General features: G+C 33.4%; 1 protein-coding gene across 1 annotated transcript; it reads right to left on the bottom strand.

Moving 5' to 3' along the window:
* Positions 1-955: 955 nt before the first annotated feature.
* LOC131069769 (uncharacterized) lies at positions 956-13,168 on the bottom strand. Its single transcript, XM_058005325.2, has 2 exons — positions 12,683-13,168; positions 956-1,196 (listed from the first exon to the last, which is right to left on the bottom strand). Exon 1 carries the CDS (start codon positions 12,957-12,959, stop codon positions 12,690-12,692), a length of 270 nt encoding a protein of 89 aa, XP_057861308.1. The 5' UTR covers positions 12,960-13,168; the 3' UTR covers positions 956-1,196; positions 12,683-12,689.
* Between the last annotated feature and the right edge of the window lie 760 nt (positions 13,169-13,928).

The following is a 13,928-nucleotide window of genomic DNA, read 5'->3' as shown; positions in this document are numbered from 1 at the left end:
CGTAGAAACTAAGTTGCTGAATCTTGGGATTTTTCGGGTGATTCCGGGTACGAAACGTACCGGAATCAGATTCTGAGACGAATCTCCTGTGGGTACATCCAGGGTTTGTGTTTTTAGATGCCAAAATGTTTAGTGATTCTAGTTTGATCTTGGAAAATCCTTGCCTGCATAGGGAGAAGAATAACACAGATTTATTCTAGAAAAATAGAGATAAAATTGAGTCTGATAGAGAATATATATATATATGGAAGTTAAGATTTTCTTTAAAGAATTCTGAATTAAGCATCGACCAATTAAAGTTGTCAATGATTGAAATTTGCTTGAGAATAAAATAATAATAGGAACTCTTACAGAAAGTAAGGTTTCCTCAAATTTATTGGATTGACCATATTTACATTTAGCCATGTTCGTGACTTAACTGGGCAAGTAGTTAAAACACTAGTGACTGGTATATTTTCATGTTTATTACGGCTCACATAAGGGCTCTGGTAATTTTATTTATTGGTTATATACTTTAAGAAACGGTGCTAGCATATAGATGCTTCTGCAGAGGTTTATAAAAATGCATTTTTTAAGGAATATAAATGTGTGGAGATTTTCAAGCTACTTTTCTACATCAGTATGCAATGATTTGTTTAGATGTTTTTAAGAGAATACACCACTTTTTAAAACACAAGTGCACCAATACATAAGAGTACCAATTCATCTTAAAATATAGAGCAGCAGTTTTTTCGCAACATGGTGCAATTTAAGGCCTTTAATGGTCCACAAATCAAGGGAAGGACGATAACATCTGAGAAAACTGGTGGCATAGTAAACTTTATCGTATTCGATGGGGTTCTCAAAAACAAGATATTTAGCATGGATAGTGAAAGGAAAACAAGTTTGTCATTATTAAACATCCCACAGCTTTAAAATAAGCTGGATAAGCCTAAGCATCTACAAATGCAAATAGTAACATAATAAACTTTATTGTATTCAATGGAATCTCAAAAACAAGATATTTAGCGCAGACTGTGAAAAAAAAATAGGTTTACCATTATTTAAATGTGCCACAATCCATAATATTTATAAAAGTGGGCTTTGGGAAAACAACTGTATCAAAGCTTATCGCTTGAGAGCAGGCAAATATCTTGAATTGTAAACCATCAATTTGAATAAGAGTGAGCAAAAAGAAGCTCATCCTCCATATAACTCTGCAAAAGGTTCAAAACACAAAGCAGGTTCAACAAAAGGAACAATGAGAAATTAATATAAACAGCTTACATTCATATTTTGCACAATAACAGAGAATGTGACTTTTTTATTTTTGATAATATAACTTGAATTCACAGCATCTATTATAAAAGAGAAAAAATAGTGGTTCAATTACTAGCATTAAACTACAAGAAAACTGCAAATCTGGCCCACAAGTATAGAAATGATTATTTTCCAGAAGACAGATATATAATTCAGTATTCCATGCAAATGATCTGGCATTTATACCTAACAAGAATATTCAACCTCCAAACAGCCCATAACAATACATTTACAAGCAAAGATTTTAGCCCAGAATCCTTCTAAATACAGTATATTACCAATTACCTTATAAAATTTATATGTTAGCCCAGAATTCTTCTAAGCACAGTATATTACCAATTACCTTGTAAAAATTTATATGTTGGGAGGTGTTTGGTAGCCCATATAAGTATCTTAGAGATGCAATTTACAATAGAATGTTCAAAAAATACAGGCTTGTGAATAATGGTAAGGATTTTATTCTTCATGCTTATAAAGGCAGCTTGAAAATATCTTTGGAAAGTGCACGAAGAAGAGGAAAATAATGATGCTAGTGGCAAGATCTTTTCCCTTCTCTTGTTGAAAAATGTACAGAGAGTTCAATGTCTTTCTAATTCTGCTGCTAACCAAAAATCAAAGCAAATAGACTGATTGTGGCAAAAATTGCAGGTTCGTCCAAAGAGACTAAGCCAACCCTGGAAGAATGTGAAGAAGAGTTAATTTATTTGGATTTTTCATTTGACCAGTTTTTTCAAGAGATAAGCTTCATAGAATCACCATTTGAATCATTTTCACTGCTCAATTGTTGAATCTAAAACACTAATATTCCCCCATTTAAAAGAGTTACGTTCTATTTCACTTCCTTTTTTATGTTCTCATTATAGCCAACCCCATGTGCCCAACACATTGTGAAGACTCAATTCTTTCAAAAACAACGCCTAAGTTTGAGTTGCTCAAGCTGACGATCAGAAAACATGAAGGAAGAAGTAACAAAACTTTAAAGGGCCATGATGAATTTTTAGCCATGGCTTTTAGTCTCACAATTGCACCATCCACTTCTCAAAATCTCATGAATTCTATGTTTAGGCCTTTCATTAGTAAAAAATTAAAAATATGGTTGCCTTATTAGATGCTACACTTGTTTATCGTAAACCTTGGAAAGAACAATAACATGTGAATAAAGTGATACAATTTTTGGAGGAACGTCAACTTAATGCCAAACCATCTAAATGTTCTTTTAAGAAGGATATCTTGGGCATATTGTCACCTTTAAGAATGATGATAGGACAATCCTATGGGCGAATGTACGAAGCAACATATATCTTTCTTTTCTTTATCTAATTTTCTAGATGCTTCCTTCTCTTTCTTTTCCAAGAAGCTTACACGTATAGTTAACTTTCTTCTTTTGAGAAACTTCCATGTATGTACTTCTTATCCTATAAATACATAATATAAATAAGTTTACAAGACATACAATGGTGGCAATGTTTTGTGTTCTCTCTTGTTGCTTCAATTGTACTCATTTGTTATCAAACCCTGTTGATCATGGACTTTAGATCTAGTCCTCTCAAAGGTTTCTATCTTTCACCCTTTCTAAATCTGACAACCTTAAACTTCACACCCTATTAGTTGTAGCTTTTAGTCTAGTCCTTTAGAAGGTTTCCATATTTGTTATTTCTATATCAAAAACCTTCATTGTCATGTCCCACCCTAGAGAAGATATCAATAGACTTCACAATTTTCTTTAGGAAGCCAAAATATTATCAGAAAAATAAGACAGTTGATGGGATATTTTAAGAAGAAAAGCATTGCATTTAAACATCTAAAGGAAAGACGAATTCCTCCTGTCTTGGCCAACCCCCTTTCTTACTATGCAAGATAACTAATGAATATTAATGTTGATACAAGTACATATTAAATGCCCATGATAATAGTGTGCAAGTCTAATGATTCACAACCATTATTATTATTGATGAGTGTAATGTAGGCAGCAATCACGTTTAAAAGAAACAGTGATAGAGATCATTATACGGCAGTGACTATAATACAAAATTTGACTTCATGGGAAAGAGTGCTATGCAGTGACTATAATACAGTGTTTGACCATTAAGAAAAGGTGTGATCTTACTGGGAATGATTTTATTATAATCACCAAATGATGCAATTTTAGTGTAATTATCAATAGCTGAGATTTAATTATAATAACTAATAAGTAATGCTTCTTTATAAGGTGCGCTTTAAGTGAAGGGATGCAATAAGAAGATGAGTCTCAACAATGCTCAAAGGGTATGACTCTTTGATATAAAGAAATGTATATATCAATAGAGGAATATGAAAAGGGGAGATTAGAGGGAGATAAGCATTAGAAAGGTATTCAATCTGTTGTAAGGAATTAAGGACAGAGATTTTGCTTATTACCATCAGCCGGATCTAGGAGCATAGAATACTGGACATCTTACCAAGTAATCAGATGAGACTATAATCTGTTAATATTCCAATTTCCTGTGCACTGCAAAAGTCTGTCAAAAGGGTAAGGAAGGAATCAGCATTAAGTACAAACAACTTTAGGGCACCCTGCTACAGTGGCAAGTAGGGAGAACAGCTAATAGAGCACCCTATTACACTCAGAAGGAGAGAAGTTGAGAACGGCTGAGGGCACCCTATTGTAATTCCCCTTCCAACCCCTACGTTGAGGGACTGTTGATGAACCCAAAGATCTCCAGCCATGGAAGAATGGAGGAGGATTGTATGGAGGGAGAACAGTCGTCTTAAGGACCCTACCATGCCTCCTTGTTCCATATCTTATATGACTGAGATTCACATACAAATCAGACTTGCTACATATTGATGAATATATAATTTCCCCACTCTAATAATAGATTTATTTCATGAGCTGTCTGCAATGTTACCTAACTTGATTAAAGGTTTCCAGAACAGGCTTAGCTCATCTTATTCTTCATTAAAGAATGTACCCCTAACTATATTATATGCTTTATTTCATTTGGTTTTGTGAACTTAAGGTAAAATATAGAGTGGTCCAGAAAAGGGGCATTACATTCATTCTCTCCTGTACAAGTAGTTACTGGACATCCTCTTTTAAGTTTGCTATCTCTTAAACTTCAGTGTTCATTAGATCAATGAGACGACCACTTATTAACAGTTTATCAAATTTACAAAATTAATGAAGATGGACAATGAGGAACGAAACATATTGGAAACACAAGCTGATTGCCAAGCAAGCCAAGTAGCTAAGTAGAAAACCATGGAAAATAGGACAAATAAAATTTACAAAAGGATGCAATCGTGTAGATGCAACTATGCTTATCAATATTGAGGGAAGGGCAATGTTAGGCTTCTAGTTGTCTGTGACTCTGTACATATGTACAAATAGCTCGTGAGATAACCCGAATGTGGTACATATATAGCCTGATCTCATTACAGTTTATAGAGTCATCCCAAACTAAATGACATATAAATTGGGATCAAATATTCATTTGGAGATCATCAATTCTGTGCATTCCTTTTTTTGTTGTCAGTTCTAACCCTACAATTTTGTGCATCCATACTTCATTTCATGCATTTGTGATAACTGTTATCATTTTTATTATAATAGTGCTTCCGCAGTGTACCAAACTATATGATGTTTTCTTAGGATTCAACAAATAGATGCAATGAGTGCTGAGTGGACCATTCATGTGCATGAGAGATGGGTTCTTGTGAACTACTAAAGAAATATGGGTTGATAAAGATTGACTAAAAACTATGCAGTTGAATCCCAATATAGCATCATGTCAATTCTATACTTTATTTCTATGGATTTTTAAGGCAATATTCTTAAAAGTTCCCTGATCTCAAAAAGATGAAACTATGCATGTGCAGTTTGCTACTCCTATTTCCTAAATTTTGATATATAAATGGTACTCGCTAGTTTTTCCTTACTTGGGTTTTAGATTCAAATTCTGAATTTGTTCATATGTACCTTCCATTCCATAGTCATTTACTGAAGACCAGCATCTAAATAGATATGGTCATAGCTCAAAACTTGCATGGTGCAATAACCAAATCTTGAAGTGGACTTGGTCAATATTCTTTAGTTTGTTAGGGATTTGAATTTTTAAACCAATATCATGCCTTACCTCACAAAAATCCCCAATTGAATCCAGAATTGGACTTATCCAATTTATTCACTCTGCTTGGTTGCCTTTGCCAATTCATTTACTTTTTTGGTTGCCTCTCTCTTTTAAATTCAGAGAAAATTTGTGCACCATCAAAGGCTACACGGTAATATTCAAGACTAGTATAGTTAAGTTTTAACATAACTCCTACCTTATATAACAACCTAATATCATAGTAGATCCGTATGATAATCTATTGGATACCTCAGCCATTACTGTGTACCCAAATATCATAATAAAAACAGTGCTGGTCCATATAGGATAGTCATAATAAAAACAGAAAAATAAGATGATCAAAAAACTTAAAACAATAAGAATAAATAAATAACAACACAACTTAATTGTTGCTAGTCCTCCTGCGTTTGATTCTGGTGAACCAATTCCTGATTTGGATTTTCTCAATAAGAACAATGTGACAATTCTTGAATGTTGCTATGACTATTGAAAATTTTACATTTTTAGCAGGCATAATATATATCTGTGATACATCAAATGTCATGACTAATTTAATATTTATCAAGTTGTTGCTTCTGGATTTAATTGTGTCTCTGTTTTTTTGCATCAACATTTCAGATCACACTCTATGATCCATCATCAGGATGTAAGAGAGTGCCAGGAGATGTTAAAATATAAATTGCATCCTGATGATGGATCACGGAGTGTGATCTGAAATGTTGATGCAAAAAAACAGACACAATTCAATCCAGAAGCAACCACTTGATAAACTAATGGATTGTGGAAATCAGATCAAATTGATTTAATATTTCTAATTATCAATTAACAGCAATGTCTTTTTCTTTTTTTTTAATGATGTGTGTATATTGATATTATGGTTGAATTTGTGTATAGATTTTATATCTTTGAATGGACATACCCAAGCCTTATAATAACCTGGATACAAATAAAATGACAAACCCTTGTAACAAAATCCCACACATGTATCCAAACACACATCCATACCAGTAACTTAGAATTACTCCCATAATGATCAAGAAATATTAATTTTGAGAAATAAAGTTCTACTCATCAGAATCAATAAGTTCGAATAACTACCAAAAGTTACAACGTGAAACTATGTTGTTAATCAAAAAGGGAGCACCAGCCAGTTAAAATGAGCATGCGGTTAAGTTTTTCAGTTATCTGAGAACCTAAAATTTGAAGAAAAAACGTGAAATTTTCAAGAAGACATTCCACAGTTTTCACAAGAACTTATCCAACAAAAATCAAGAAATCGCTCATTTGAAGAAACAAAGTTATACTCACCAAAGTCAAAATTTTGAATAACTATCAAAACTTACAAGAGTTAAATTCATCAACCAATTAAAAAACTGCTAGCAAAATTGACTATGCAAATGCCAAATACTCATAAAGTAGTTGCTGAGCTATCTCATCATCCTAATCATGCAAGTCATTGTCAGTATCAGTCTCTCAACAACCACAACATCCTGAAGGACCACAAAGTTCTGATTCTTTCCAGAAACAGACTAATATTCCAAAAAAGTCATACATGGATTCAAGCTTGAAGCAGTTACTCTGTAAATTTATATTTTTTTAAAAACTGAATATCGATTACAAATATTTTGGTGATACAAGCATCAACATTAGACAAATACAAGCTCCTTGAGAGCAAACACATAATAAACAACGTATGGAAAACCAAGAATCGCCAATTAAAGTCCACTTTTATTTAGAAACCACCTCCATATTAGAAGCCAACTACGGAAGACCAAGAGTCACAACTTAGAATTCCACTTTAGATGTCCCTATGGGGAATTGAACTTGAGTCTCCATAATGAGAACCCAATAATTTAACCAATTAAGCTCAACCCCTTGGACACTAAATTTATATTTAGATAAGATGCCTATTAATATTATTTAGGATAGATTAATCCAAACCCCATACATCATTATAGCAAAAAAATTACAAATGATCTTATAATATCTCTTGTTTGTTGCTAATTTGAATATTTTAATGGCACTCTATGGTCCACATTGTATAATCTTGTCTTCTGTTAGACCCTTAAATTGTAATATATTTATGTGTCCAGCTACCATTGGCATGGATGACTTCCTTCATTCTTAAATATAGTATATTACTACACTCAATTCAATGTGGATTGCATAAAATAAGCGTTCAGTTTTACATCAAATATTCCCTTGAAAATTAAAATTATTAGGGCCTCTCTCTATTCTGTATGCATCTTTTCAAATGTGACGCAGATTTGCAAGATTTTTTAATCATGCCTTCATCTCACTTAAAAGTTATTTGAAACATTCAACTCTTTGAACAGTATCAGAGATAGAGGATTGACCAATAATATAAGCAGCCGAGGATTGGCCTTTAGATTCAAATAGCTGCTCTCATTTTATTAAAAAATTTGAAGTGGACGACATTGGTTCTGTTGCTTTTTACAGACTTCCTATAGTAACATCCAGTTTGGTATTCTCTTCAAAAATCCAGAAACGATTTTCACCTCCTGCACATATGCATGATCCTCAGGTTTATATATTTCATTTTACACAGGCTCAAAAATTTCTCCAGTCTGCTCTATATCTAATATATTCATCAAGTCCTTTGGAATATACATATAGTCACGAACTTAATTCTTTGCATCTTCTGCTAACGTTTATAAAATCTTATGTTCATGAATATTTCAAAGAGAAACCACATTAAAGCTTTAATCTGTCATGTTTTCTTCGAATAGCACAGTAGATTAGGATATTCCAGGATTCAACTGAGGGGATATGAAAGAGAATCGGGCTGTTTCCCACACCGGTTTATGTAGATAATTTTAATATTATGATTCAGGACTAATTCATCACTAAGCTAAGTCACCAAGTTCGTGTTCAAGTTCAACAAGGATAAAACTCAGATAAAATTCATAATAAAAATCTGACGAATAAAAATCTGTTTTTCTTTTTATTTTTATTCTATGATACAAGGGGACACATACCCTATCTTCATGCAGGCACACCTGTACCAGGAACATTCCAAGGACACCTCAGAAACCCAACCCCTCCCTCCCTCTACCATCACCTAACCCTCAGCTCTGCTCAGGAACATTCCAGAAATACTGCAGAAATTGGGGTACAGATGGGAACATCATTGGTCCCACTTAAAAAAGTTAGAAAATATTTTGAAATGTAGAAAACTCTAGAAACAAATATTTAATACGTCAATGAATTGGTAGGAATTCAGGCAAGTAGGTATAGACTGATATTCAAGAGTTTTTAAATGATAAAGGTTGGCTCTTTAACTGAAATTCCAGATGGCGTCAGCTCCAATACTCTATCATAAGTGAGATGTACATCTCTGCTTTTTCATGAGATATTTGTAATGGATATGTTGTAGAGAGTTTGGGAGACTCCATGACCTCTCTTTGTAGAGGGTATGTCCTGGAAATGGATTTAGACATTTTATTTGGATACACCTATTATACTTCTAATTAAAAAATGCACTTGATGACGCTAGAGGGTCTAGTTAGTTCTTGTTCTTGGTTGTAGAAGCAGCTTATGAGTAATTTTTATTTTTTCTAATACCAACTACTCTATTATGGTATTAATTAAATATTAAATAAAACAAACTGATTGAAGCGAAAAAATTTTAAAAACGGCATGCTCCTTGAAATTGAGTGGTCAAAAAGACATTATTTTGGGTTTGATGGTGAGGGCTTTGCCCTATAATGCAATAGGGAGCGCACTGAGGGCGCTGCCCATAAACCACCACAAGGGGTATTGCCCCTGGAGCGCACTAGGGACTCACCCTCCAAAGCCTTTGCTTTATTCTTAAAAAAAACAGAGAATAAAAATCATTTTGAGCCATGCTAGATAAACAAGCAACCTTTTTTATCCATAAAGGGATGACCACAACCTTCAGGCATTTTATTGTAGTTTTTGTATAAAATATGTACAACTCTCAGATGAAATCTGAATTCAGCTCTTATGTTATGTAATAATAAATATGGTTTTATAATGTATATGATGAATGCCTTATCAAATTTATCATATGAATATGTGAGATTTCCTATATTTTTAAAATTTCCCCATTTTTGTAATAGTCATCCCTTGTTGTCTCCTAAAAACGACCTTCCAAATAATCTGTACGGGAAATAAATCCCCTTGTCCCCTGCCATTACTACTTAAATACACAGTTTTTATTAGCTCTTGAAATACTTAGTATAATACATAATAATGTTAGATATATAAAAAAAATTATAAACATCTAATTATATTATTAATTAATATAATAATTTATGGAAATCTTAAAAGCATAAATTTAAACTTAAAAATATAAATTGTAACGATTTAATAACAACATTTAGACCCAAGAAAATATAAATGGCAGCAATTTTTACAGCTTTTAATTATTTATATTAAATGAAAGCCTAAAAGTATAAATATATTCTTTATATAAATAATGTTACAAAAAACTAAAATATACCCCCCCATTAATGGGGTTAGTAAAGTTGATTCCCTAAAAATACATTTGGAAGTTTAATGGATTCCCCCTCAGGAAGGATGGTTCAAACTTAAATTTTATGGGATCTTGAAAGAAAACCCTAGCAAATCTAGGGCTAGCAATGTGATCCAAGATTGGAAAGGTAAGTTTGTATGCAAGGCATCTAGAAGTTGCAAATCCAAGACAAAAAATGAAGTTGAATTGAAAGCTCTCATCTTGGGTATGCAATTATGCTCTAAAATTAAATTGGAGAAGATAGAAATTGAGGGCTATTCGACTAAGTTCGTTAATGCAATTTGATCCAAGTCTTCTTTTAGATGGAAATTAGTTTCTCTATTAAACATGATGCTCTCTCTTAAAAATTGGAAATCTTACACCAACAATCGCATCTTCAAGGAGGACAATGCATTGGCCAGCTCAACAGTTGCTAGATTGAAAGAGCTTGTTGTTGACACAAAGGATTTAAATGAGATGGTCGTACAATCATCATCTATCGTTTTGGGCGCTTAATAATTATCATTAGATCATGTGGATGACATAGGAAGTGGAAATTACACACCTTCGAGTAATGCAAAATAATGATCCTAAAACTCGGAGTACCTCTAGCTGTTGCATTAATGCAAATTAATGATATAAGGATTCATCTAGGATATGTTTCAATTCTTCTTGTCATTTGTTTTTGCTCTATCTTTTCACTACAAGTCTTATGGAGACCTCGCTTGGTCTACTTTGCTCTCAATATCAAATGGCTTTCCTTGGCAAGGTGTATGAAATTCTAAAAGTTACATTCTGAAAAATGGCATGTGCCATGAAGGTCCATGTGGTCTCAACTGATGAATATTTTGTTATTGAAGTCAAACCTAGTCAGCGATTTTCTTAATTAGTGGCAATTATATTTTATCCGTGCTATTGTTTGGTGAAATAAATATCATCTGCTGGGCGTGGTAATTTAGTGAGGCGATATGGTATTATTCTTAGTGTATGGCAGCAGCAGGCGTCTTGTACTCTGACAGTTTCATACTTTGATTCTTGGAGGCACGTTAATTTATTTATCCTTCTTGAGCAACGGCAGATTCTCCATTTGACTGCAAGTGGGGCAGCTTATTCCTGACGACAGCTGTGTAATGTCAGCATTAAAAAGGGAATCATTTTGAATTCTAAAGTAATTGATAAATGCCTCGATTGTTCCTTCTTTTGAGTTTATGGAGACAAGCACGTATGCTGCATGTTAAGCTTTTCAAGATTATTTTTCTGCTGTTAATCGCTGTCTTCATTTTTTGTGTGGGTATATTTTGGTTGTCTTTTCAACTTGCTGCAGGTAAGAGGTCAAGAACTATTTCAGCGGGATGTGTGTAATTTTTGTATGGTGATTGAAGTGCTCAGTGTATTATGAAAAGTGTTAATAAGTTTCAATGCATTCGAGTTTGTGTGAAAACTGAAGTTGGTGCTTCAACTGAACAAAATTGGTGCTTTGAGGAGAGCTGGTGCTCTTTGTGAGTTGGTGCTCACTTATGTAATCTGTGTAGGTGCCCCTTTCATGATTGAAAAGTATTGATCTGCAATGGTTTTTTATCCAAAAGGGTCTTCCACATGAAATTTGATGTTCTCCTTGTTGATGTTTGCTTTCCTATTTTATCTCTTTGTTTATGTGGTTTCATGTGTTTAAAAGTTCAAAATTTGATGGTTTCTTTGTTTATGTGGTTTCTTGGAAACTAGCCATATCCGTATCAGACACTGTATCCATGCAACTCTGGCAAATGATGAAGCAATTCTCAAATATGGTCTCCAGATACCAATGAATAAAATGAAGTTTATCACTCTTGAACGGAATGAGCTCAAGTGGCAAATCAACATGGTCTCCACACCCCAATAAATAAAATATTTGTTAATCATTGAATAGAATGAGCTCAAGCGGCAATTCAACAAGCCTTTTGTCGTGAAGCACCATGGTAGCAAAAATCGTTCTTATAAATAGATGGTGAATCAAACGATAAAGACTTATTCAAAATTAGAGATTTAGTTGAAATAATAAATCAGATCAATGTTAGGGTAGGGTTAAGAAGAAAACTGAAAAAAATGCCAAAAAATAGAATGAACACCAGAAACCCTATTTTATTACCAAAAAAAAAAAATTTGTTTGTAAATATCCAATCAAAAAACAGGTTGACCAATTAAATAAAAAATCTGCAATTTACAAAAGAAAAATTCAGCAAGTGGTCGAATGGAGATTAATCGATTAATCGGGATTATCAGTTAATTTTGTAACTATGGTGGAGACCAATCTCCAGATCCCAAAAAGACATATTACAGGCTACTGTGTAGACATATTAAGCTTTTAGACCTGATAAACAATCTCATCCATTCTAGGTATAGCATTGCCCAACAAACGTGGTTGTGTGTGAAAGCGGGTGAATTCGATAGAAGAAATACCACAGTCCTCAGTCCTGGCACCTATGCCTAAGGACTCGAAGGACTTTTTCCCTTCTATTAATTTTTAAGACAAGAAATCCCTCAGTGGTTGAATCTATGCAGAACGGCCTGTTCCCGCACGTGAATTTGCGAGAAAAGATATCCGTATCTAGTCCAAAGGACTCAACTTAATGAGAATTCGGTAATCATAAAAAGAAGAAGGAAGTTCTCGTTGCCCATATATATTGACCGAATAGATCGTTGCATTTCAAATCAAATTGGGATTTCCAAGTGCCGTATCTTTAAGAAGGATCATAAGTAATAAGTAAAAACAAAATCTGAAATTAGGGTTACTGAATACCTTGAAATTAATGACCATGCTCCTTGCTGTGTTTCTGGTGCTCGAGATGTCGACGCTCCTCAGGCAGAGCAACCAGATAAGAGAATAAGAGGCCGCCGTAGACAATATGGTTAAGCGGCTCCACCGAGCTGGTCTGGATGTATTTAGCGTAGTAATTGTCGAAAGCCTTGCTCATGGTGCTTGAAATGTATTGCCTTGACAGCATCGGTTTCACCACGTCAGGCACATCCTTCACCTTCGTTCCCTTAATCTGATTGTAGAACTGCCTCATAGCCATTTTTCGTGATGATTTTCCTTCTTCACAAAACTAGGGTTCTCAAAATGTTGCCCTCGAACCAGTCGTCTCTCTGTAGGATTATTAGGTGAAAAGACTATTTTAGAGGTTCTTCGGCTAACTTGGCTATGCGTCAAATTTTTTACATGTCACCATTTTAAAATATTTGCAAAAAATTCGATTAGCCTGTGGAGATGGAAAAGCACAACAATCTTAGAATAAGTTCCTATGGAATGTCTAATGTATATTTGCAAATTTGAAGTTCTAGGTAAATTAGGTAAATGTTTTTAAAGTGTAAATTAAATATTTGCAAAAATATTAAAGCACATCAATCTTAGGATGTCGTCCTATTGAATGTGAGGTGAATATTTGCAAAGTTGAATTTCTAGGTTAATTAAGTAAATGTAATTAAAGTGTAAAAAAATTAGTTTAGATTAAGTAATTAGATTTGGATTGATGGATTATATTATTGTAATAATTATTATTTTAGTATAGTAAATGTGATGGATAATTTTATTTAGTTTTATGATTAAAAGATAATAGATTTTTTAAGAAGATTTTACAATTTAGATTAAGTGGATTTTTTATAAGGATTCTAGAATTGGATTAAGTCTATATGAACGAGTCAAGTCCATGATTGTGGATTCATATTTTGAGTCCATATTCAACCTCACAAGATGTACAATCTGATATTTTGCTTTATTCCTTTTTGATATCTAAGGATTGGTCATATTTAGAAATACCTTGAAAGGGTTGGTATTGTGTCACAAGGACTTGGGTCAACCCCCAAAAATATGTGAAAAAGTTTAAAGACAATAGATAAGGACCTTGAATGAAGTATGCAAATTCCTCACTCCTTTTAGAGCGTATTGATTACTTCTTTAATACTCTTGATAAATGAGAGATGTGAATTGTTTGCAATTAAATGTCTTTAAATATTACCACATGGCATAGAATTCCATAGAACACATA

The sequence above is a fragment of the Cryptomeria japonica genome, chromosome 4 (genome assembly GCF_030272615.1).
Source record: "Cryptomeria japonica chromosome 4, Sugi_1.0, whole genome shotgun sequence".
Classification (NCBI taxonomy): Eukaryota; Viridiplantae; Streptophyta; class Pinopsida; order Cupressales; family Cupressaceae; genus Cryptomeria; species Cryptomeria japonica.
This window is presented reverse-complemented; position numbering and strand designations above follow the sequence as displayed.